At 35.4% G+C, this 26,906-nt stretch overlaps 2 protein-coding genes across 2 annotated transcripts; one reads left to right on the forward strand and one right to left on the reverse strand.

The window, feature by feature from the left end:
• Positions 1-1,111: 1,111 nt before the first annotated feature.
• Positions 1,112-9,802, reverse strand: LOC113110779 (gamma-taxilin-like). Its single transcript, XM_026274959.1, is given in 10 exon segments — positions 1,112-3,661; positions 4,594-4,689; positions 5,115-5,282; positions 5,615-5,734; positions 6,408-6,602; positions 6,678-6,848; positions 7,899-7,990; positions 8,432-8,457; positions 8,459-8,640; positions 9,705-9,802. Coding segments are annotated over 10 exon segments (1,392 nt in total). The 5' UTR covers positions 9,753-9,802; the 3' UTR covers positions 1,112-3,367.
• Positions 9,803-10,929: 1,127 nt separating this feature from the next.
• Positions 10,930-26,842, forward strand: LOC113110781 (regulator of telomere elongation helicase 1-like). The gene is made up of 33 exons (XM_026274962.1): positions 10,930-11,295; positions 12,676-12,874; positions 13,002-13,095; positions 13,894-13,975; positions 14,151-14,211; positions 14,296-14,371; positions 15,073-15,157; positions 15,397-15,462; positions 15,586-15,739; positions 15,927-15,965; positions 16,074-16,152; positions 16,252-16,349; positions 16,432-16,487; positions 16,574-16,645; positions 17,244-17,325; positions 17,458-17,590; positions 17,678-17,791; positions 18,857-18,897; positions 18,979-19,064; positions 19,707-19,784; positions 19,921-19,998; positions 20,086-20,232; positions 21,367-21,482; positions 21,570-21,693; positions 21,791-21,959; positions 23,084-23,241; positions 23,736-23,831; positions 24,300-24,495; positions 24,627-24,764; positions 25,007-25,099; positions 26,061-26,282; positions 26,380-26,502; positions 26,595-26,842. Exons 1-33 carry the CDS (start codon positions 11,194-11,196, stop codon positions 26,648-26,650), a joined length of 3,513 nt encoding a protein of 1,170 aa, XP_026130747.1. The 5' UTR covers positions 10,930-11,193; the 3' UTR covers positions 26,651-26,842.
• Positions 26,843-26,906: the final 64 nt, after the last annotated feature.

Consider the following 26,906-nt stretch of genomic DNA (forward strand, 5'->3'; position numbering starts at 1 on the left):
CATGTAGATGAGCTTCCCTGAGACGGTTTCTGACAGTTTATGCAGAAATTCTTTGGTTATGCAAAGCGATTGATGCAGCAGTTAAGGCACACCTGTCTAATCAGCATCTTGATATACCTCTCCTGTGAGGTTGATGGATTATCTCGGCAAAGGAGAAGTGCTCACTAACACAGATTTAGACAGATTTGTGAGCAATAATTGAGAGAAATAGGCCTTTTGTGAACATAGAAAGTCTTCGATCTTTAAGTTCAGCTCATGAAAATGGGGGGCAAAAACAAGCGTTGCATTTATAATTTTGTTCAGTGTATAAAGTTTTAAAAGTTCATTAAATAGTACTTCTTATTAGTGATGCACTGAAAATTAAAATTGGAAACCAAAAAGTCTAAATGCACTTAAAAATAAAATGGTATTAAGTAATCCAATTTATCTCATAGTCAACACTAAAATAAAAACAGTTCAAATTTAAACTACACATAAGGCAGCTTTTATAATAACAGAATTGATACGACAATTTAGTGTTGAAATATGGACATTTAAATGGTGGCTGTAATGAAAAACTTGATCTCACATGATGTTTACAAGCTGTTTTATAGACGTCTTAATACGGGTAAACACTCATGGAGCAATTACATGAGACGCGATACATTTCAGTAAGTTGTTCAGTTTCTTTCAACATACATTCTGATGCTCATTCATGTTTATTTCTTGCTATAACTAGTAGTAAAGTGGACCAAATAAACAGTTTCCGCTTGAACTGAAACACTACTGCGATTTGTATTTCTTAATAAAATTGAAAGCTGAGTATTTGTTCCATATTAAAAGCAAAGCTTATTGCGATTAAAATAATTTCCAGTGAAGTTAAAACATCAACAGAAAACATCTCAGACTAAAAGATTTGTGAGATTTATGAATCCACATCAGTATAAAAAATAAAAATGTTAATCCAGCACTATCATCCATCACACAGCTGACATGTGTTTTTCCTGATTGTCTACATTGTCTCTATGAAATAGATGCAGTGAAAATCATAATTTTTCGGGCCCTCCAAAAAAATTGTATTTTTGTATCTGGACATGTGAAGATGCAGTGAAACAAGGAACAGCACAGTAAGGAAAATTCTACAAAATGTTTTTATTGTAAAGCAAGACAGACTACAAGAGCGTTGTACAATCTCAGAGGGGTCATGGTCTGAGCCAAGGGAGAAAGAAAAGCTCTCTTGAGCATCTTTCACAGTACGACTTACTAAAGGAGGTAGATTTCTTGCATAACCTGAGAATCAAACCAGGGCATTGCCAAAAAAAAAGCAGTAGCGATACAAATGACAGTACCAACAAATTTTGAATTAACATGACCCCAATTACAGATGTATTTATTAAAACGAGTACACACTTTTTCAGACAAAATATGACAACGAGGTGAAACTTTGAGGAAATCTGAAGAAATCAAGTGCTAAGATGTCATAAACATCAACATTGTTATCCAAAATTTAAAAGAAAAAGAGTTGAAGCTGGTGAAGATCTGATTTCCACTCTGTTTGGCGCATTTAAACACATTCAGCCCATGTTTCTAATGAACAGCTAAACCGTGACCTTCTGCACTTATTAAAAAACATGATCTATGTTAGTAAAGCTAATCAAAGTAGACAATCATAGTGCGCATTAAATGAAAACCTTGGAGGCGTTTCGTTGGATTCAGCATTGAGGAATGTACTGGCCAGAGTCAGAGGTTCAGATCAGGACATGAACAGAGCCAGATGTTTTCATGGACCTGAGGAGGCGAGCGTTTCTAGACCCTGTGTCCCCGCAGCCTGATAACAACCAGATCTTCAGGGCTTTGAGGCCGTTTGTTTAGACATGGATTTGGCAGCTTCTACATTCATCAGTTCAGTTCTTGACAGTTTCACATTAGCAGTATTAAGAATGTTTGCAGCTCTTCAGAACAATTTAGCACTGAATTATAGACATTTTATTCTTGTTCATTACAAAGTCCCAAAAAAAGAAAAAAAGAATGAGAAATCACATTCAGCATATCCAGTATCGAATATGTCAAGGCCCCTTTGAAAAGTTTTTGTCAGTTTTTTGTCCAGTTAAAGAGCAAAAATAAAGCAACCTCTAGAAAAAAATTAAAATAATATATATTTTTTACATTTAAAGTAATAGTTCACCTCAAAAATGATAATTCTGTCATTTACTCAGGTTCAGGTTGCTCCAAACCTGTATGACATAATAGGGATTTAAAAAATATTTTTCCATACTATGAAAGTCAAAGGGGCCAAATGTTTTGAACCCCACTAGCTTTCACACAGACAAAAACTAGGAGATATCTGCTTTTGTGCTCCACAGAAGAAGAAAGACATACAGGTTCAGGACCGACATGAGAATGAGTAAATTATGATATTTTGGGATGAAATACCATAAAAACATTTTTTTTGAAACAATAGCTCAAGCATCAAGGCAATAAAGCAAATCAAACGAAGGTCATCTCATCTAATTTTTGCAATGATTTGGGTAAAATAAGCACTGACTTGGGACTGATTTTACAGTTTTATCAGGTTCAGTTATGTAATCCAACAGTTGAGGGGCCTGGAAACCCCGATTCAACAAAAACAACTACCCTGTCTCTTAAATAAAAGGGCTTGAGAAGTGAATTTTAATGAAATATAAATGCATGTGGAATTTTATCAGAGGCATTATGTTTTTTTTTCTGCTGGTTAAGACGCTCTATTCGTCTGCCGTCTAGCCCTTAATCAGATTTCTATTAGAAAACCATTCGCAGGCCGGTGAGGTGTCTTGACCCCTCTCCTATTTAGAAGACATATATCTTCCTTCAAAGTCCATTTCATTCGAAGCAACAGAAGTGTGACTTGTCATGGACCAAAGTGCCAATGAGTAGTCGAGTGGGTTTATGTATATCCCGTTATTAATGCCCTGTTTCTCAAGTCTCAAGGTTATCTGGTCATCCAGAGCTGGCATGGATTTCTGACTATAAAATGGCAATATTTAACATTATATGCATCCAAAATATTTTATTCAGATTCTAAAGGTCAGAGCGAAGAGCTACATTTTAATCAAGACGCACGAAAAGCGTACAAGCACAGCACAGTTGAGCAGAGAATAGGGGGAAGGAAAAGAACAAGGTACGAAACAAATCTGCATGGTGGCCGTCTTGGACCACATGAACATTTCCTAAGAAAATAGAATGTGATAGAAAACAGGGAGTAAAAAGTGCTTTCCACAAAGCGTATAGAGCAGTTAGCATCTTCACTAATGTCCTTGCCTTTTCCTCAAGTTTTTTTAATGATAATTTCTAGACAAAAATATATACCTCCACAAAAAGAAAGAAAAGGAAAGCCAGCAGAAGGCCAGGATCAGTCGTCAGTGAGTTGTGTGGATGATATGGTGCCCTCTTCCTCCGCCTGAAGCCCGAGATTCTCTGTTTGAGGAACCAAACCCTCTGAATCTCTCTCCATCTCTGGGTTTAGCCCCTGCGGCTGAGGGTCAGGAGGCCCTGTACCTTCTTCCTCCGGATCTTTCACTGGGACCTGAAGGGCCTGGAGTTTTAGGTTCAGGTCATTGCGTTCTCTCTGGAGGGCCCTGCAAAGCTTCTCCAGACGCTCCAGTTTCCCTTGGAGGCCTGTGTAATTCTTGTCTCGCACTGTTTTCTAAGAGAAAAACAAGAAGAGCAACTCGAAAACTGAAATATTCCAACGTTTGAGGTCAGTAGGATTTTTTTTTAAAGAAAACAATACTTTTATTCCACAAGGATGCATAAAATTGATCAAAGGCGACAGCGAAGAATTTATAATATTATGAGACTTCTTTTAAAATAAATGCTGAATTCTGAAAAAATGCATCACAGTTTACAACTATTTTCAACATGATAATAATATTAAATGTTTGTTGAATGGCAATATCAGCATATCAGAATGATTTCTGAAGGATCATGTGACACTGAAGAAGGAGGAATGATCACAGGAATAAATTACATTTTAAAATATATTAAAATAGAACAAGTCTAAGCATTTCACAGGATCACTGTTCTTACTGTATTTTTGATCAAGTAAATGCCGCATTGGTGATCAGAAGAGACATCTTTCAAAAACATTAAAACACATATCCAAACCGCCACCTCTGTATATCAATGTCTTCACCCATCTCTTATTTATAAGACACATTTATATTAAACTATGCCTCAACAAAAGCTGAGCTGACTGTACACACTCACCAAACGTTATTAAGGATTAATGATACATGCTACAGTAGGGGAAAAGATGTTACTTTAAATAAAATACATTAACCTATTTCAGCTTGCTGTATAATAGATTTCTAGTTTTAATGGTTTAAATTAATCTATTAAAACTAAAACTAAAATAATGTATTAAAAAACAAACAAAAATACTAAAGCTTGAACAAAAATTAAAATGAAAACAGAATCTAAAAATAAAAGACTGATTAATATATTAATAAAACTATTTTAGTATCTAAAAACACTGTTGTGCCTTTCTTCACTTTTATTATGTAAATGTACATTGCTCTAGAACAAAAATTCCTCACAGTTCTACTTGAATTTAGAAATCTGAATCATTCCTCTCACCTCTTCTGCCATCTGCAGCAGAGTCTGGTTGTTGGTCTCCCATTTGGTCCTCCATAGCGTGGTCTCCTTCTCAAGCTTCTTGATCTTCTTCGTCATCTGATTGGCGTCAGAAAATAAAAAAGAAGAACTAAAAGATCATATTCATTCGACTTTGTTTTTAAACCAATCAGAATTGATCATTTCAGTATATTTGGAATTACATAAAGATGAAAATGCAGACATAGTACAACAATAAAATCCATACAGATAATCATGATGCTATTTTGTCCTCAGCTATCTTCAAGAATCTGCTAAATGCGCATCTCTTCCATTTTTTTGGGATTTCGATTGCTTCCATTGTTTTCATTATAAGTCGCCTTGGATAAAAGTGTCTACTAAATCTAAATGTAAAGTGCATTAAAATGGAAAACGGTTATTTTAAATTGTAATAATGCTGCATAATATTACTGTATTTTGGATCAAATAAATGCAGGCTGGTGAAAACGAGAGACTTCTGCTGAACACACTTCCTGCACACTCACTTTCTCCATCTCCTGTCTGAAAGTGGTGAAGACCTCGTTGCTCTTGGCGAGGGTGGTCTGAAACTCCTCGAACTTGTCCATGTACAGAGTCAGCTGCTGCTTTAACTGATGCTCCTGCTCCTTCATCAGCTCACATTTATGTCTGGACTCGGTCGCGTCCTTCAGGAGCTGAACAGAGAACACAGATCAACTCTCTGAATTTTTTGGTGACATCATTTTTTGCTGCAGCTCCAGGAGTGATTATTAGTCACATGACATTTACAGCACAGATGATTGGTTCAAATCAATCTGGCTGCAGAACTGAGAGGCAATGAGCAAAGATGGCAGATTTCAAATCTCATACTTCAGAAGATCTCACAACACCAAGCATCTTCCACCCCATTGGGATAAATGTGAATGCTTAATCCACATACTACAGATCTGCTTGGTTGCAGATGCCAATCCTTCAGGACTAGTAACAGGTTCAGAAACGGCATTAGGATTATGGCAAGGATACTCACAAACTCTCTTTCTCTGTGCTGTTTCTCGTCCACCTCTCGCATCAGCTCAGCCGTCCTCTGGAGTTTAGCGTCCACCAGCTGCTGTTGCAGTTCCTTGTGTTTGAACACCTTGTCAATGTGCTGGGTAAAGAGAAATGTCATGTTCACAGCATTCTTCACAAGAGCAATTGATCGGAAAATTGCTTCCAGTGTTGTTCACTTCTAATTCTCTGTGTGTTATGCTGCTGTTATTACAAATATATAATTTTTATTTAATTTTATAAATATAAACTTTTTTTTTTTTTTTCAGTTTTACATTTTTTGATGTTTTCTGATGCAACGGCAAGGTTGAATTTGCAGCAGCCATTACTCCAGTCAACATTGTAACATGATCCTTAAGGAATAATTAATTGATGACTAGAAAGTTCTATGAACAGCATTTAATAACATTAAAAATTTCCTTACAATAACTTATGATCAGTGTAATGCACCTTTGTTGAAAAAAATAAAAACTATATTAAGAATACAAGTTATTCCAAACTTTGGACCAGTAGTGTATGAATGCTACATACATAGTCATGTGATCAGTCATAATGGCTTCATTTGAGGTTGCACATGCAAAAATACCCTGCATGCCCATTGAACACATTTAGAATTAAGCAAATAAAGTGTAAAAGGATGTAATGAAACAGCAGAAATATTTTCGTCTACCATGACTACAAATATCTTGACGTTTACAGAGTATACAACAACTAAATCTCTGCACCTCACGATTCTCTGAAACAGTTTGCATATTGGCCAGATGTTGGCTCACCTCCTCCCGGAGCTCGTACTGCTCGATGAGCTTCTTGAGTTTCTCAGCCAGCTCTACGTTCTCCTGCCGCAGCTTGCTGTTGTGCACGTTGTGCTGCTCCATCTGAGCCTCAATCTCGTTGAGTGTCATCTGGAAGTGCAGCGTCGCCTCCTTGCGCTGCTCTTCATACTCCCTGGACCTCTGAGAATTCTCCTCCTGCCATCACAACAGTTATCTGCTTAAACTAAGGCCAATATGAATCTTCAAATCAAATCTCGGTTGTGGCTTTACCTTTAAGGTCTTGTTATGGCGCTGAAGTTCCCTGCATAGACTCTCCAGTTTGCTGCGTGCCAGGACGGCCTTGCTGTGCTCGCTCTGCAGGTGGATCTTCTCTTTAAGCACCTGGTTCTGCTTCTTCTGCAACACTTTCACCTGCTTTTGCATGCTGCGACTCTCCTCCAGCTGTCCCAGGAAGAATAACACATTAGTATTTAGTAATGCACACTTTTTTTTTTTTTTTTTTTACATTTCATCAAAATTACTGCACTTTCACATAAGGCAAGAATCAAAAGAATTTCAACTCACATAGTTTGCTTGCAGATTTAGTCACAGAAAACTGTGCAAATGAACACAAACTGGCTGTATTACACCCATTTGAGTAGAATCGCTAAACCCTAACTTATGTGTTTTTTAGATCTGCGTTTTCTCCATTTACATATAGCAGACGCTTTTTTCCAAAGCGACTTATAAATGAGGACAATGGAAGCAATCAAAATCAACAAGAGCAACAATACGCAAGTGCTATGACAATATATGATATTTTTCCATAATATACAGTGAATGTGTTGATTAAGTAAACAACTGGGCAGAAAATGTATCGATTTTATGGGGGAATTTAAAATCTGGCGACTTCATCAATTAAAAGTTTGTGGAGGCTCGTTACTAATGCAAAATAACGAAAATGCCAAATGACAATTCAATGACCAGTGGGCAAATATCACGAGAAATCAAGAGAAGCAGAATTTGTGATCACGATTGAAATACGATTAGACGTGCAGCTCCAATCGAAAGTTGGAAACTTTCTCCAATTGCAGTTTTAACTGATTCATGTACACAATATGGACAAAGCCACAATGGCTAAACATCAGCAAAGCGGAGCAAAAATCATGCTACAAGAGAAATGTGTCAAATTATTTCAACTGATATAGCGCGAGGCAGTTTGTAACCAAATAATTTTAGACATAAATTATTCAAATATTTAAGCATACTTAGTTTTCCTGATATATAGTATCTGCCTATATTGTTAACTTAAAATGGATGCAACAGATTAATTCATTTCAGTGCATGACTATTAGTATTTCATACTTTCTATGAAAAAAAAGATAAGCTTGGAGTAAATTCTTCAAATAAGTCATACAAGCTTGGATTGCAAACTCTCTCTGCAAGGACATTAAGTATAAAGTGTAATATCAATTGTTCTTCAATGTAATTTCTCTAGCCTCAAATACATACCAGGTCTGCATATTTCTTACATAGTGCAGCCAGTTTTTCTTCTGGGGTGGCTAAAGTATGAAGCGCCTGCATCAGCAACAAAACCTCTTTGCCTATGACAACAAAAGAAGAATTATGCATAGAATATCTTGTTTTAGACACAGAGTCATCCAATCACAACCTTAAAAAAAAACACTCAAAGATAAAGCAATTGTTCAAACAATTTTTTTTTAATTCTGTTGTTATTTACTCATCCTCAAACTTGATTCCTAAACCAGTTTTTGGTCCCTGATGACTTCTATAGTGTCGAAGAAAATACAATGGAAGTCAGTGGGGACCAGAAACTGTTTGGTTACCCACATTCTTCCAAAATATCTTCTTTTGTGTTCAGCCGAAGGAAAAAATAAACTCATACAGGTTTGGACCATCTTGAGCATGAGTAAATTATGACAGAATAAACATTTTTTTTGTATATTATATATATCTCTTGAATACAGGGCTGTATTTATTTCTTATATTGAACCCAAAACATTCCTTGAATGGCGAACACTAACCAAATGCTTTTTTGTCCTTTGGTTTTCTCAGCATTAGGGTCCGACTCCCCATCGAGGGGGTCAGGGGTCCTGTCCTCCCTTCCTGGCGTCTCCCCTCTCTCCTCCTCACAGCTCACAGTCTCAACATCCGGAGGTGAACTGCTCCCTTCAACAAGTCCTCTGGCTTCTAGACCACAGACCCCGATGATTTCCTCCATGACTTCAATGCCCTGGCGATGTAAACACAAAAACCATCAAAGGAGACAAGTTAAAGTTATCCAAGCCGAGTCTGTGTAGTTTTCAACCTGCATTAAAGTGGCATGCATCATAAACAATACAATGACACCTGCTCTAGTTCTAGATATTTACTGCAAACACAGAAAACTCAGGGAAAGACAGACCTGACCACGTGCTGCAGTGGCTGTGTCTCAAATCCGCGTGAGCTCCCTACCTAGGTAGCCTTTTAGGGCACAATACACGTTTAAAATGCTGTCTAGGAACGAATTTCACACAGTTTAAAGCCACAGTCAGAGTTGCATTAAAATCAACACAAGCAAATGAGTGAGACGAAACAGGTTAGACATGAACGAATGAGGTATTTATTCAAAGCACGTGTCAACTAATAATCTGTGCAAAAGTAAATGCGTCAGCAGCAGCACTGACCAATTACAGTTAACTCTACAAACATATCAATATGGAATAACTCAAATATGTATCCAAGCGTACTTAGTTTCCTGACAGACGTATATATCGCAAAATAATTATTATGTTTAATCATATGATCAATTAATCCCCCAAATGAGCCTAATATTGATCAGTTTCCCTGGTTTAAAGTTTAAAACGGCTGTTTATGAAGCATATCACAGCTCAGATAAAACTGTAAGCCCAAAAACATTTTGTAAAGTGATAAAGCTGTAAACATTAGGCTAACTCGCTAAATCCAATTCACACTCTTCAACACACAAACACACACACAAGTGTATTTACCACATGTATTCTCTTGAATCTATCTCAAAATCCTTACTTTCTCTTTTATGTCAGCTCTGGAAACAAAACACGTCGCAGTTGTAGATCCCGATGTGTATATTAGTCTTGATCTTTGGATAACGAGAGTTAAAAGTGCTCTTGTAAGTTGGTTAGCGGGCTAAAGCTACTTCCTTCGAAAATAACACGCCTTTACGGCGACAGATTCCCTTCGTTGGTGTATAACAAGCCTTCCGTGGCGTTAGGTTTGTTAAATATTATGTTATATTCAAAATAAATGTTCAAAAGTGAGCAGGTTGAGGTACAGTACCTGTGTGTTTTCAGTGTTTTCGAGTCTCGAGCCTGAGCGCGTCGCCATATTGTGACGAAACAGAGCCAAGAACGCAAATAAAACTCAAGTCAAACATATTTTATTATATATTCAGATCCTTTGTAATTTTATTTTTAACTTTAAAAATTCACTATTTCTGCTATTAATTAAAACGTCGTTTTATTTCCACTTGTTTTAGGATTAAATCGCACACCTGTGCTCACACACGCTACTCTTCAGGTAGCCTTTTTTATTATTTATTTATTTTATTTTATTTTTTTATTAATGCCAAAACACTTCATAACAAGCTTTTCAATACAACAACGTCAAAACAATCCGTTTATCAGTCTATGTGTGTATATAAATAAATATAAATAAATACATAGCTATATAGAAAATATTTCAGGCAAATGCAGGAAACTACATTAAATTGGTTTGATCTGGGCACTGGTGATGAGAAATCCTTCTTTGCTTTCAAGGAAACTAATTTTATGCACTTTTGAAGACGCCTCTGCTTAACAATGCTGGGAAGGAAGCAACACTTAATATTTTCTGGCATTGTTTACTGACTAGTTTCAAATGCAGATGTTTTTGTCACTTTGTTAAATCTAGTAACAAATGTTTTTGTAAACATTGCAGTACATTTTTTCCCACTATTTGAATTGTCTACATTTTTATTTAACAATATCAGCAACCAACCACTTACAAACATGAAAACATTCTGAATAAACCCTCTTCTAGTTGATTTAAGGATATTTTATATATATATACCTTTTATATATATAAAATACACAGAATTTACAAAGGAATTTGAATTGAAAATTATCATTATACTTTTTTATTAATATTTATAATAATGTTATTCCAGATTAAATGATTTATTTTACTATATGCTCAATAATTACATTTTCTTAAGTCATATTTTATGACCATATGTTTCTTCATGTATAATAATTTATTTATTTTTAGTTGTTTGTACTTTGAAAAATATTTATGTGTGACAAATGTGGTTCAATGTTTAAACAACACAGCACCCAAACAGTTACAGTAACATTACCATATTTTTTAAATTATTTTTTATGTAAAATGAAGGCAATATTAGGTTGCATCTACAATATTACAATATTAAGTACAAAGGTTTATAATTATCATTTTGTGAGTTGCTGGCTGCGCTTCTCCAGTGCGGCCTGCAGGAGGCAACATCACACTGATATCGGCCGAGTCTGCATGTAAAGCGAAAAAGAAGAAGAAGAAGAAAAACTGATGGCGCGTTCCTGGAGTTGTCAGTAACTTTTTTTGATTAGCTGTCACTTTAGTAGATTAATTTCATTTTGTTGTGTTCCATTGTACACCAGCCGACAAGGATACTTATTTAGTCGAGCGTTGTTAAAAGATTGTGCTGGTCTCTGGGGTTACAGTTAAGAGTGGGTGACTATTATAGTGCTATAGCTAGAACTCTTTACATGTGACCAGTGTGTTTTGGAGGACAATGCCTCTTATTAAGCTCAGAGGAGTCACTGTGGACTTTCCCTTCACTCCATACCCGTGCCAGGAGGACTACATGAGCAAAGTCATCGAGTGCCTGCAGAATGTAAGAGCATACACTGTATAGACAACATTATTGGGACACCTCTTTCTAATGAACAGGTTTGACTATAGTAATTTCCATGAGTACAGATCTAAATCTTAATGTTTAAGCATATAATGATATTCTGATTTTTTTAGCAACCATTTGGACAGGACCATTTTCTATTCTAACATGACAATGCCTCTTTGTATAAGGCACAGTTAAAAAATAAATGATTGATTGAGTCAGTGTGGAAGAACTGGACATGTGACTTTAAATGCAGACCTTGAGCCAAAACTCATCACCAAACACCAATGACTAGAATAGAAAAGGCTCCTGTCCAAGCTGTTGCTATAAAATTAGAAGCACACAATTCACTAGAATATCATTACAAGCTTTAACATTAAGATTTTTACTCATGGAAATGACTAAAGTAATCAAACCTGTTCATTAGAACACTTTACTTTTGTTTTGTCCAATATAGTGTCCAATCCCAGCTACATTAACAGTCTTGATAATCATTGAAATACATTTTGCTTTGACTCGACAACTAATTTAAATCTAACCCCTGTGCATCAGTTAAGAGGTCCTTAGAGGACAAAAATGTCCATGTTGCTTTGATATGGATCTTGTTAACAACATTAGGCTTGAACATATCTAGGAAAAAATTATTTCTTTTAAATATTTTGACCCAGTAAATGGCAGTTTGTTTACATAATGGCACTGTCGTCATACTAAATGCTAAGCAGATTTTCTTTTGGATTATTACAGCTGTGTATATGTTAGTGATTAGCAACAATGAGTATTTTAATGCATTATTTTTGTGCAGTGTCAGATTTATATTAAAAAAATATATAATATAACTTACCTTGTTTTTTTTATAAGGTAAAAAGTGAGGCTATTCTTCATAGGCAAGAGAGCCTGATAATGGTTTCATCAGGTGGAAAATAGTAAATGTGTTGTAGCCTTGCCAAAAGATTGAAAGCCTATTAACAACCAATGCATACTTTAATGCTTCAGTGGCACTATGATTTAATATTGCTGTTTTAATGGTGGATCCCGAAATATTAGAATAATATTATGCAGTTTGCATTAACACAACCAAAATGAATTATGCACAAGGCTTTAAAATTAGGACAGTCAAAATTGTACACATTATAGTGTTCTTAACAAAGAGAAAGTCTGCCGCATTTTGTTGTTTTCAAAAACTTTTTTTAAATGTCTCTGAATGTCATTCTGCTGAAGGAGAATGCCACTTTTGTTTTACTTACCTTCTGATTCATGTATAATATGAAGGCAGTACAATTTAATCTAATGCAATAAAGGTTTTAAAGTCTTCCTGTAAGGTCACATTGTTCAGTTCATTGCCTATTAATGGTATGAAACGCCCTTGTACTCTTTCAGAAAGTGAATGGAGTTCTTGAAAGTCCCACTGGCACAGGTAAAACACTCTGTCTGCTGTGTTCAACACTGGGGTGGAGAGAGCACTTCAAAGACACCATCTCTGCCCGCAAGATAGCAGAGAGAATGGGAGGTGCGGAGCTCTTTCCTGACAGGACCATGTCTTCATGGGGAACATCAGCCACCGACGGAGACACTCCAAGTATACACTGATATGACTTCTAAACTAAATTCCTTTGACGGTTTACATGCTGGACAACGTTAGGAGTTGTACTTCAAAACACGTGGGTCATAATAATCATGAGTTTTGTCTTTCCTTAATATTTTAGCTTATTACACAGACATCCCCAAGATCATATATGCATCCAGGACCCATTCACAGCTAACACAAGTCATCAGTGAACTGAAGAACACATCATACAGGTCAGCTATCTGAATTAATATCACATGTTATCACATTAAGAATATGAAAACATATGATGAAAAACATCACATACTGCTAAGGTTTTTCAACATTTTCTGTTAATACATACACTGTTTTAATAAAAATACAGTAAAATTGTGAAATATTATTGTAGTTTAAAATAACCTTTTGCTATTTGAATACCGTATTTTCCAGACTATAAGTCGCACTTTTTTTCATAGTTTGGCTGGTCCTGCGACTTATTGTCAGGTGCGACTTATTTATCAAAATTAATTTTTGCTGATGCGCACCTGAGTATAAGTCACATCAGTCCAAAAATACGGCATGATGTGGAAAAAAACATAAGTCGCACTGGACTATAAGTCGCATTTATTTAGAACCAAGAACCAAGAGAAAACATTACCGTCTACAGCGGCGAGAGGACGCTCTATGCTGCTCATTGCTCCTGTAGTCTACACTGAAGACATAGAACACCCTCTCATGACTGTAGACGGTAATGTTTTCTCTTGGTTCTTGGTTCTAAATAAATGCGAGTTATAGTCCAGTGCGACTTATGTTTTTTTCCACATCATGCCGTATTTTTGGACTGATGCGACTTATACTCAGGTGCGACTTATAGTCCGAAAAATACGGTATATTTTAAAAAGTAATTTATTCATGTGATGCAATGTTGAATTTTCAGCATCATCATTCTGATATGCTTATTTGCTGATCATGAAACTTTTAGGCATTCTTGCTGAATAAAAAATATATAATTTTCCTTTTTCAACAACGGATTGTATTGTTCTTGATTGCAGGCCAAAGATTTGTGTTTTGGGATCAAGAGAACAGCTCTGCATAAACCAGGAAGTGATGCGTCAGGAAAGTAACCACATTAAGGTATAATCCACTGTTATTTTAGTATAAGTGAGATACTATAATAGGTTTTAAGAATATTTAAAATCAGTATTTATTTTTGTATTTTCCATTTTAATTTTAGTAACCTCTTTATACATAAAATGTTGGAGCTATATATCAGCACCATTTTAATTAAACCATTATGTCTTATTTCAAGGTTCACATGTGCAGAGCAAAAGTATCGTCTCGCTCCTGTGTCTTTTACAACAATGTTGATGGTATGAAGACATCAGTAGAGCTTTGTGTTAGTAATAATGGTTTTAATCGTTAATTTGTGAATCTGCTTATACATTTCTTTTTAGAGAAAAGCACGGACAAAGAAATCATGAATTCTATTCTGGATGTGGAAGATCTTGTCAAAACAGGCAAAAAGCAAAGGTGAGACACTGCATGCTGTTTCATGGCCTCGACTGCAGCACTGAAAGAAATAGTGAAGTTTAAGACATCTTAACTCTTTCCCTGCCATTGTCGAGTTATCTCGTCTTTTAGAAAAACAAGCTTCCCTGCCAAAGATGAATTTTTTGTTTTTTTGTGTTTTCACTTTTATACACTTGGGGGGCGCTATTACACATCTTCTAAATGAGAACAAAAACACACATGAACAGGACGGAGAAACAAGCGATCTCTTATGTAAACAGATGCATATTAAAAATAATGCGATCATCAGCAATAAGCAGCATATGAATAAAAACTGCATAATGTTATAGAGTAAAATATTGATCCAGGAAGAGGTTTACATGTCTGTGCCAATGTTGGAGGTATTGATGGAAGCGATTTACTGAATTTATGCTTTAACAATCACACTCAATATTATCTAAGATGTAGATTTTGACAAAAATCTTTGATAGAGGCTCTGATCTTTATTTTGGTGCATAGCATATTCAAATTTTCATACAGGAAAATATACTGGAGTCCATCAAATTTGAGTGAAAATCATCAAAATCGCTGGCGGTGGCTGGCAACTTTTTTCAAGAAGTCTGGCGAGGAAAGAGTTAAATCTGCTGATGAATCATCTGACATGTTTCCAGTGAGAGTATTTTCTTAAGTAGTTACATTGATCAGGTTGTTTGTTCCTGTAGAGTTTGTCCATACTACCTGTCACGCACACTTAAACAACACGCTGATGTCATCTTCATGCCATACAACTACCTGCTTGACCCAAAGGTGAGACATTTATCCTGCTGATATCATCACTTTAAATACACTACTGTTCTCTTATACTAAACAAGACCTTGATCAAACTTGGCTTGCTGTGCATCGGCTTGAGCTCAGAGTTCAACCCCCCCATTACGGCGCTACATAGAGGGAGTATGACAGAATAAGGAGGAGATGGGGAGGTGGAGGGGTGCTGGAAGAATTGTCACTGTCTGTTTTATTCTAAATGGATTTTTGTTGATTCGCAGAGTCGAAGAGCACACAACATAGAGCTGAAAGGAGCTGTGGTTATTTTTGATGAGGCTCATAATGTTGTAAGTGTCTTAATGTTTTTTTTTTTTTTTTTGAGACCTCAAAGTCATTCAGCATGTGAAATGATGCAGTTCTGTGTTCTTGTTTTTTCATATTTATATTCTACTGTTTTTCTCCATCTTTAGGAGAAGATGTGTGAAGAGTCCACCTCGTTTGACCTCACTCCTTACGACCTGATCTCTGCCATTGAGGCAGTGGATCGACTTCTGCGGGAACAAGCCTCAGACATTAGCAAAGCAGATTCTGCTGAAGATTTTAATGTGGAATCACTGAACTCTGGTCAGTGTATATCTGTTAGGATTTTCTTTTACTTTTTTACATTTGTTTGTTTTCAAAGTATTGTTTGTGTTTTAAATATTATAAACAATTATTTATGTATGTTTACATTTTATATACACACACACACAAAGGTTATATACTGCTAATAATGAACTCCCTTGTTTTTATCCAATGTATTATTTTGCAGGATTGAAACTGGATATTACTACAATTGCAAAGATAAAACGTAAGGTTGCATTTTAAAAGTTAACTTAGTATTACAGAGTTGTTTGGAATCCTTTTTTCAGTATAAAGAAAAACATTTTCCTCAACACACAACTTAATAATCTTACAGAAGTTTTGATGGATCTGGAATCTTCCATAAACGGTTTTGAGATGCCAGCAAATAATCAAGGAATCACCAAACCCGGCAGGTCAGTGGAGTTCAGTGCTGCGAACGTGTGTCCGTGACCTTGATATATCGATGGTAAAAATACACACCAGCTAATATTCTGTCTCTTCCTCTCTTAAAGTTTCATATATGAGCTTTTTCAAACAGCTCATGTGAACTCTGAAACTAAAACGGCTGTGGTGGAAGCCATGGAGCAGATCACTGGATATTTAGCAGGGAGTGAGTGTTTACAAATCCTCAATATAATCGACTTTTCCTGTTTATTAGCACAGCTTTGATGCACATATGTCATCTTTTGCAGGGCCTGGTGTCTTTCTGAACACTAGCGGACTACAGAAAGTGGCGGATATAATCCAGGTCAGGAGTTTGTTCAAGAGATCAGATGACTGTTTCCTGTATTTTTTCCCTATATTTATTATGTTTGTTTCTTTATCCTTATTCAGCTGGTGTTTGGGGCTGAACCTCCAGAGGGCAGCAAGAAATCACAGATTGGAAACAGCATGAAGGAGTTTAAGGTTTGCTCCAATTGATTTTCATTACATGAAGTTGTCAGAGCACATCAGGTTTTAAGTTTTCTCCAGTCAAGACCAATGGTACATTTATATCTATGATTATTTTAGGAGTGGAAATGTTGGCCGGTTCAAGTTGTGGTTTTGTGCTGAGTTTTAATGGGAAATTCCACCATGCATCCATCCCATTCCATCCTTCTTTTTGGAAAGAAATTAATTTTTTTTTTTTTGGCAAGGATGAATTAAATTGATCAAAAGTAATAAAGGCATTTAGAATGTTACAAAATGTTTCGAATAAAATCCAAGCAGCCAAACTGTTCTCACTATTTATAGTAATCATAAATGTTTCTCGAGCAGCAAATTAGCATATAAGATTGATTGCTTCAGCTCATGTGACACTCAAGTTGAGTAATGATGCTGAAAATTCAGCTTTGCATCACAAGAATAAATTATATTTGAAATGATATTAAAATAAAAATCTTAAACTGTAATGATATTTTTCACTGTATTAAAGTTTCTGCTGTATTTATGATCCACGTTGAGCATAGTCATTGTGTTTCACTTCCAATCTCTGCTCCTGATTCTTGAATCTGTCTCATATCAGGTCCACATTCATCCAGACACCAGCAACTTCAAGAAGAAGCAGGTGACTGATGTATGGGCTTCCTCCTCTACCAAAAAACAAGGTATCATTCGGTCTCTGAGAAGCCTCACGTTTAATAAACGCTTTTTCAAAAGGAATTTGATATTCCTGAGTATATTAGGTATATTATATTCTGAGCTATAAAAGACTGAAAGTGTGTTTGTGTATTTTCTAGGGAATGTGCTGAGTTACTGGTGTTTTTCGCCGGGGTTCAGCATGCAGGAGTTGCTCAGACAGGAAGTGCGCAGCATCATTCTGACCAGTGGAACTCTCTCGCCGCTCTCATCCTTCACCTGTGAAATGCAAATGTTAGTGCTGTTCTCCTCTAGCTGTCCTCACTGAGGTTTATGAGTTGATGCGGGTTGGGTGCTAATTCTCTGCTGATCTTTCTGCAGTCCTTTCCCTGTATCCTTGGAGAATCCTCACGTCATCCAGCGTGACCAGATCTTCGTCAGCGTCATTGAAAAAGGTCCGGATGGTGTGCAGTTGAGCACAGCCTTTAACAGGAGGTGAGTGTTTTATCAAGGGTTGTTTTGTCACATTAACATCATGCTGAAGGGGAAGAAGTCTGGAGCTAGTAATTTAGTACATATATTTAGCAAAGACAAATTAAATTGATCTAAAGTGCCAGGAAAGAGATCTACAGTAACTAAAGATATCTGTTACAAATACTTTTCCTTTCAACATTGATAATAATAATAGGAAATGTTTCTTGAGAAGCAAATTTGGATTTTACAGTGATTTCTGAAGGATCGTGTGACACTGAAGACTGAAGTAATGATGGTGAAAATTCAGCTGCACATCACAGGAATAAATTAAATTTTAAATGTCCATGTTATTGAAGTTAGCTCCAAGTTTTTTTTTTTTAATTCTAAAATTTATTTCAACTAGTTGCCAAGGCAAAGTATCTTAATTTAGTTTAACTTGATGTACTAAAATAAAAACAGATATATTAATAAAATATATATAGACATATAAAACTGCAAAAAATGACATGCACACAACAACCAAATTTTGGTACCAAAATTGTATCTACAATAAAAATGTAATATAAAATTTATTTAATATTAATAAAAATATAATAGTGTCTGATACTGTTATTATTAGCTGAGATGTGATAATTATATTGACCATGGGCTGTTAAAACACAAAAAACACATTATAAAACAGGATTATTATAGTTAAATAAAAATATATATTTTTTATATCATTTTTGTTATTTTAAATAACTAATATTAAAATAAAAATTCAGGGACAAAATTTTTAGTTTAGCTGTGTATACTTAAATAACTAAAACTAAAACTGAAAAAAATATTTAAAAAAATATATATGGATATTAAAAACCTAATAAAAATGGCAAAAACTCAAAAAATTACTAAAAGTTTAATAAAAATAAAAAAAGGTAAAAACAGAAGAAATATAACTATAGTAGTTTCTCACTGATCCTAAAATAACATTGCTGTAGAAGCAGCTCATGTGACATGTTTGCTACATTTCAAGTTTCTGAATCCATATGACTGGTGAAAATGTGTGAATATTTAGCATGTGATCATGGCTCTCTTTGGTTTTTGAAGGTTTGTTCCTGAAAACATGTCGTCCATGGGAAACACTCTGGGTGAGAGATCCTAGCACAGAACAGCAGCTGATCTGATGATCCGCACGGTTATCAATCTAATGGTTATTATTGGCTTTGCAGTAAATCTGGCACGGGTGGTGCCTCATGGACTGCTGGTGTTCTTCCCCTCGTATCCAGTGATGGATAAGACTCTGGAGTTCTGGAGGGTGAGCTTGTATTCCCAAGACAAATATGTAGCTAATTCAGAAAGTCTACATTTCATAAAGTCATGCCATTTAAATGTTTCATGAAATGCACGTGTAGAGTGAAGATTTTAAATATTTTTTGGAGAAACTGAACACAGTGAAGTGAGTTTATATTTAAACCAAGAACAACTATCTATCAATCGCTTATTAAAACTTGTTTTCCCTTTGAATTAAGTAGATTCTTCTGAGCCCACTGGCAGATATTTGTTCTTGTTTTATTCATAAACCCAGCAACATTTTGATCCATTTGTCATTAGTCAAGACTTCTTTCTTATATTTGCCCTGAAAAGCAAAACAAAAATACTGAATGTCACCTGTTTGCAGCGTTATCAGAAAGTACAGTAAAAACTATTTGCCTAATAACGTTTGGCAAGTCTAAGTTTTAGTACTATGACTTAAAAAGTAATGAATTAATGTTGACAGCTGTATCAAAAGGTGTCAGAAAGATTATAAAAGTCTTAAATTAACCTTCATAAGACCTGCAGAAACCCTGTTTATTGTGAAATAAATGAAAACTATTTTTTATATTTTGTGATTACCTTGTTCCTCTTTTGCCAACTGTAGCATTTAAGTGATTATACACCTCTCCCTTCACTCTCGCAGGCTAATGGACAAGCGGATCGCATTGAGCATGTGAAGCCCATGTTTGTAGAAACGAGGGGGAAAGGCACTTTTACAGAGGTAACCGCTGTCACTATCAGTCATATTATAACTGTTCACTCAGTATGAGTTGATATAGATGCTATCATAATGCTAACACAGCTTAATCTGCACAAGCTGTCAGTCAGTGCCGCTCTGAAATTGGATTCTGTTGCAGGTGATTGATGGTTATTATGACAAGGTGAACGACCCAAACTCCAGCGGAGGCAGCTTCTTCGCCGTATGCAGAGGAAAGGTGAGTCTATAAATATTGAATGCAATAGAAAATAATTTATTGTGAACCAAGACCGGTAATATCAACACATTTTTTCTGTTTTCCAAGGCGAGTGAAGGGTTGGATTTTGCAGACACGTACGGTCGAGGGGTTGTGATCACTGGGCTTCCCTTCCCCCCCAGGATGGACCCCAGAGTGGTGCTAAAAATGCAGTATCTGGACGAGATGTGCAAGAATAAAATTAGTGGAGTGAAGGTACCTTTAATTGAATTAAAAATCAGTTTGTTATTCAAACCTATTATTTATATTTATTTTATATTCATATTTTATAAATGAATACATATTTAACAATCGTGCATTCAGTTGACCAAAAGTAATATGCAAATCAGCATATCAGAATGATTTCTGAAGGATCATGTGACACTGAGATTTGGATGCACAGAAGATATAATTCATACATATAATGTAAATACATGCAATCATTTAAAAAAAAAAAAAAATGTATTTATTCATTTTGATATTTGGGGCATAGCGTGAAAATATCAGGATGGTACACCTGTCCTTTATGATATCTTAATGAAGATAAATTCTTTAGTAAAAGGATCAAATTCTTTAAAAGTAGTTTGTTATTGAATATTATATTTATTATTATTTCTTAGGGAAAAAAACATGTCCCTTTGACCTTTAATGACGTGGAAAGGTTAGTTCAGGGTGTAAATATGTCATATAATATTGTGACCCTGGAGCACGAAATCAGTCATAAGCAGCACAGGTATATTTGTAGCAATAGTCAAAAATACATTGTATGGGTCAAAATTCTAAATTTTTCTTTTATGCCAAAAATCATTAGGATATTAAGTAAAGATCATGTTCCATGAAGATATTTAGTACATTTCCTACCATAAACATTTCAAAACTGATTAGTAATATGCATTGCTAAGAACTTAATTTAGACAACTTTAAAGGGTGATTTTTCTCAATACTTAGATTATTCTTTTTCTTTTCTTTTTTGCACCCCCACAACTATTGAAAAATCTGAAACTCCAAGGCCAAATATTGTCCTATCCTAACAAACCATAAATCAATGGAAAAATGGACACTTACGACTGGTTTTGTGTTCCAGGGTCACATTTATGCATTAATAATTCACAATGTTTGTGAAATAAAACTGACCAATACCTTAAAATATTTGTAAAATATCATTTTTTTTATTTTAAATATTGTATTATTTAGTACATTTGTAATATTTTTATTTTCAATCTTTTTGGGAAATAATGATGATGGTGTGTACACTCATGTTGATGTATTCCTGGTGTAAAGCGAACATGCAGTGAACTGCACATGGTTCAGGTAGAGCTGTGTGTTCTTATGGTCTGTCTGGTTGTGTAGTATCTGTCTGGGCAGGAGTGGTACAGGCAGCAGGCCTCTCGAGCTGTCAATCAAGCCATTGGCAGAGTGATCCGGCACAGAGAAGACTACGGAGCTATCTTCCTCTGTGATCACAGGTCAGTGCTAATTACTACAACTGCAGTTCCCAGTCTGACTGGAGAGCAAGTACACAGATATTAATCTTTATTAATGTTAAATTCCAGGTTCAAAGGCACCGAAGCCCGTAATCAGCTTCCTTCATGGGTGAGGCCGTATGTTAAGATTTATGATGGCTTTGGGACCATGGTCCGTGATGTGGCTCATTTCTTTCGGACGGCGCAAAAAACTGTAAGTCCGTTTCTTGTTTCTGTTTTCCTGTTCCATGAACCTGTTTTTACTCTAATATGAGCTGACATGCACATTTCTTGCTCGATTTGTGTATCAGAGACCAGTTCCTGTTAGGAAAGACAAAGAGGCCTGTAAAAACCAGACAGACACCGGGCCGCTCCACACAGGCTCCAGCTGTCCTGCTAAGAGTGTCTGTCTCAGGGACACCTCTCAAAAGGCTAAAACACTAGACTCACACGTCCCCAGCCTAAAGAGGAGAAAATTAGGTGAGCTCACCTCTATTCCTCCTTTTTTTTTTTTTTCTGGCATTTTATTGAGGTCTGTGGCTCCTGGATTAACTGTTCATTAAGACATATTTCACATCTTGGAGGTTTTTGCCTCTAACTCTTATTAAACTCCTGCTTGAATCTACTGTATTTTTTTAAAACAGTAATTGATTAAAAGACAAGTAAGACAAGCGATGAATTATAATTTTGTCTCATTCTGAGACTGATTTATAAAAAAAAAAATCCCAGTTGAACCAATTAAACATTAACATCAGACAATGCTTTTTTAAATGTTTTAAATTAAGAATTTTATGCTCACCAATGCTGCATTTATGTGCTCAAAAATATAGAAATAACACTAATTTGGTGAAATATTATTACAATTTAATAAATTAAAATCTAAAATGTTTTCTTTTGTAATATATTTTAAAACAGAAATATTCCTGTGCTGCGCAGCTGAATTTTTAGCATAATTACTCCAGTCTTCAGTGTCACATGATCCTTCAGAAATCATTCTGATATTCAGATTTGCTGCTCAAGAAGCATTTATCATTATTATTTTCAATGCTGAAAACAGTTGAGGTTCTTAATATATATACTGAAACCATGATTATACTTCCATTCAAATTGTTGGGGTTTGTGTGCATATTTTTAATAGAAATTAATGCTTTTATTTTACAGATATGCATTAAATAAATCAAAGACATTTATAATGTTACAAAAAAATCTATTTGAAATAAATGCTGTCTGAACTTTGTTCATCAAAAAAATCCTGAAAAATTATTTCATAAAATATATAGCAGCAAAAATGTTTTATAACACAGTGATAAGTGCCATTATTAATAATTGACCACTAAATTAGCATATTACTATGATCTCCCAAGAATCATGTGACACTGAAGACTGGAGAAATGATGCTGAAGATTCAGCTTTGCATCACAGGAATAAATTACATTTCAAAATATATTCAAATAGTTATTTCAAATGTTAATATTTCACAATATCAATGTATTCAAATAATTGCAGCTTTGGTGAGCATAAGAGAATTCATTAAAAATATTTTACAAATCATTATGTTTTCAGACATTCAATGCGAGTCAATTAAAATGACCGTGATGTTTTAGACTCAGAGGACCATTCTGGGCGGGATGGAGCGGCCAGACTTTGCATTCAATATGAGATGGAGATGACCAGTAACAGGAAACCAGTGAGCCTGCTGGATGCCCTGGATGACACAACCAACAAAGGAGGAAGGGAAGACTTCATGGCTGGGGAAGAAAGAGTGAGACAAGAATTAAATCAGCAGACAAATCCTTTAGTTGCTCTCTTTCCAAGTCAATTTTATTTTCTTTCTGCCATTTAGCACACAATGAGATGTAATGCAGAATGTCGGAGCAGCTGTTTTCCATATAATGAAATTGCATGGGGATGTATATGGCAATGGCCAAAAGTAGTCACATGCGACCTGTGTGCCCTTTTTCCAGGTCTTTTAAATTCATACGAAGGTGAAGGCAGTGATTTCACATTTCTCAGAGAAATTGGAAGTGAATAACCTAGAAAATGACTTTTTTGTTGAATAAATGAGAGATGAATGGTGAGAAAATAACCTCATAAATCATGATCAGGGTTTTGAATGACACCATGATCTCTTTTTATCTTTCTCAAATCTTTCTACTTTAATCAGTTAAGCTCTTTGTGCAGATCATGCCGTAAAATAACTGTGATCAAATCTTTTTGCTAATTTTCCCTTTCTCTCATTGGTCTTTGACCCTGCAGGCGAGTCGCTTGTCGACTCTTTCCCTCCAGCATGACAAACGTCTGGATGATGAATCGAGGGGAGGGAAACGGAAAATTAAAGTGGTTCAAGAGCGGGTGAGGGATCTTGATTGAATTTTTACGTGCTGTATGCTTTTGGTGCATGTAGACCTTATTCTGTTGATTACAAGACTATGCAAAAATGTATTCATGCAAAGCTTATCATCAGTGTTAAAAACAATGAAATCAGTGCTGATCTTTTTTTTTTTTTTTTTTTTTTTTTTTTTTTTTTTAAGTTCTACAGCCTTTATTTGAATATTTGTAACATTAGTTAACCTGTCACATTTGGTAATTTAATGTGTCCTTGCTTAATAACTAAATACATTTCTTTAAAAAAAAAAAAACAATTGACAATTAAGCTATTCATAGGTTTCCTCAAAAACTGACATTATATTTGCAATTTAAAATTTGGTGACACAGAAATGACACACTTATAAATTTAGTGGATTACTAAAATGGATTTGTGCATCTCCTTTGTTCTTTTGCATTAAATGTGTTTTATGTCTTCTGCTGGCTGTGCTTTAGAAAACAGTGGCTCCCTGTACTGAAAAAACAGGCAAAGCTTTCATGATGGAGCTGAGACGGTGCCTGAGTCACGAGAACTTCAAGCTCATCATGGAGGCGCTGCAGTCCTACAAGACATCCGATGACCTGAGTGACCTTCTTACTAATGTGACCGAACCGCTCATGCAAGACCCCAACACACACGGTCTGCTCAGAGGTGCAGAATCACGACACATTCTTCAAGCCGATTACATTTCCACTGCTAGTTCAACCAACATTTGAATTCCCTTCACTGATCTCTGATTGTCAAAACTGGCCGATAAAGAGCACCATCTTCTTTTTCTCAAGGTCTTTATCAGTTTATTCGACCACACCATAAGAAAGAGTTCGATGAGCGTTGTTTGGAGTTAACAGGTGAAGGCTGTGGCTATAAACAAGAGCATTCGCTGTCCAGGGAGGAGCGAGATGCTCTCAGGCAGAACACCGGTAACGTCTGACTTCTATATTAAATTAAATGTATGCATTTAGCAGACGCTTTTATCCAAAACGACTTACAGTGCATTCTACCACTTGAGCTACAGGAACATATATATATATATATATATATATATATATATATATATATATATATATATATATATAGTGTGTAACCGTTACAGGAAACATTTAGAACTTATTTTTTCTCTCCATAATAATAAATAACATTGTTTTATGTTTTCCTTTTCTAGCAAAAAGTGAGATGTCACCTGTGAATCCACCCAGTGAACAGCTGAACAAAGGTGGTTCTCACCTGCTCAGTGGTGGAGATGGTAAAATTGGAGGTATATTGGAGTTTATTGGTATTAACTGCAGTTAAAAAGGTCTTGTATAGGGTGGCCATCCATCAAGTTTTAGATCAGACAGTCAAGTTATTAAACTGCTGGATGCTGGAAACGCTCATTTATCCTCTTTATAAGACTACGGTTTTATATTTTATACAATGGCGTATATTATAAATAAATTGTTTTTTTCTTTTTTGTTCATGTTAAATTTAAGCTACACGCTGACTATCAGTATGGCTTTTTTGCTTCATTTTGCCAACATTGCATTTTCGATCAACACATTGTTGTGTATCTGAATGATTCAACGTTTTGGAGTCAGTGATGCAATAAGCCATTCATGAAGACAGCTGCTAAATTCAAAGGTCCGTACTAGTTTACCACTCTTACTATTTTAGCTTATCCTTCAATGTCAGAAATAGTAAAAGTAGTATGCTAGTATGCAGTTCTGAAATCGAGGCTCTCTGAACGAATTGATTGAATGAGTGAATTAATGACTGCCTTCTCGCACCTACTGATGGTTTTAGTTTCATATTTACATTTTCACAATTCTGTATTCAGTCCATTTTTACATTTAACACATTCGTCTTCTAACAGTATTTATGAATTTTAGGTAAATGCATTTGTGGAATCAACATTGAAAACAGTCTGTGTAAATGCATCTAAATGTCACTTCAGATGCACTTTTGTGGTACAAAGATAATTTTGTTGATTTCGAATCGATGCCCTACTGTCTTATTATTCTGATGAAAGATGATGCATACATTTAATAAGATTAGAAAATTTGGCCTTGTAATGGTTAAAAATGTCCCTAAAAAAAAATGTAAGGGGGTAAATATGTAAAAAAACTAAAATTTGTTTTTATTCTGGCTTCAAATCCTGCATAGTGTCCTCCTTTTTGGTGTTATAGAAATTTCCACCATTGTAGACATTTGTACATTTGGAACGTGTTTCTTTTTTACAGTGAAGGTGAGAAGTGAAGTCCAAAAGCCAGAAACATCCATCAAAGAAGGTCTGTCGTGCTCCTCTTTGCTGTCGGACATTAAACAGGCCATCGGTGCAGAAAAAACCCGACAGATGTTTTTGGCCTTGCAGGCCTATAAAACATCTAACAATTATGAACAGATGGTGCCAACTGTTGTGAGTTTATTGACAGAGAGAGATGAAGACATTCCTCTACTAGAACGTTAGTCTGTTTCTTTTAGATTCATCATAACTTTTTACATTTTTATTTAACTGGGTATCTGTTGTGAAAGAGGCTGAATTTGTTGGGTCTGGTCTAGGGTTGTCTGTGCTCATTCGACCACAGCACAGGAAGCAGTTCGGTGAGCTGCTAAAATCCTTGACTGGAAATGATTCTGTTGCAAACCAGGGTTCAGACATGGGATCAAGTCAACTAAATCAAGGTATTTTTTTTAATAATTGTGTGTAAATATTGTATTCAGCTACAGGGATGGTAGATAAATATGCTAATCATTCTTATTATTTTTCATTGCAGCATCTCCGTTATCTGTAGGAAAGACTCAAAGCAAGATATCATCCTTCTTTTCATGAATGTTGCTCTAAAATATTGCTTTAAGCTGCTCTAAGATATCAGTATCTTCATATTTTCTTTTTTACATATACCATGCATGAATAGATTTGAACAGGAGAATGTTGGAGGAAACAATTGCACAACTGATATGTATGTTGTTATATTTTGTCAAACACTTTACATTAATTTCTTTAATAAATAAATTAACTTTATACTTCTTTTAAATAGTGTTTTTTACAGTTAAAAATTTTACAGGAAAAATAGTATGAGTGATTT

The sequence above is a fragment of the Carassius auratus genome, chromosome 11 (assembly GCF_003368295.1).
Source record: "Carassius auratus strain Wakin chromosome 11, ASM336829v1, whole genome shotgun sequence".
In the NCBI taxonomy this organism is placed as follows: domain Eukaryota; kingdom Metazoa; phylum Chordata; class Actinopteri; order Cypriniformes; family Cyprinidae; genus Carassius; species Carassius auratus.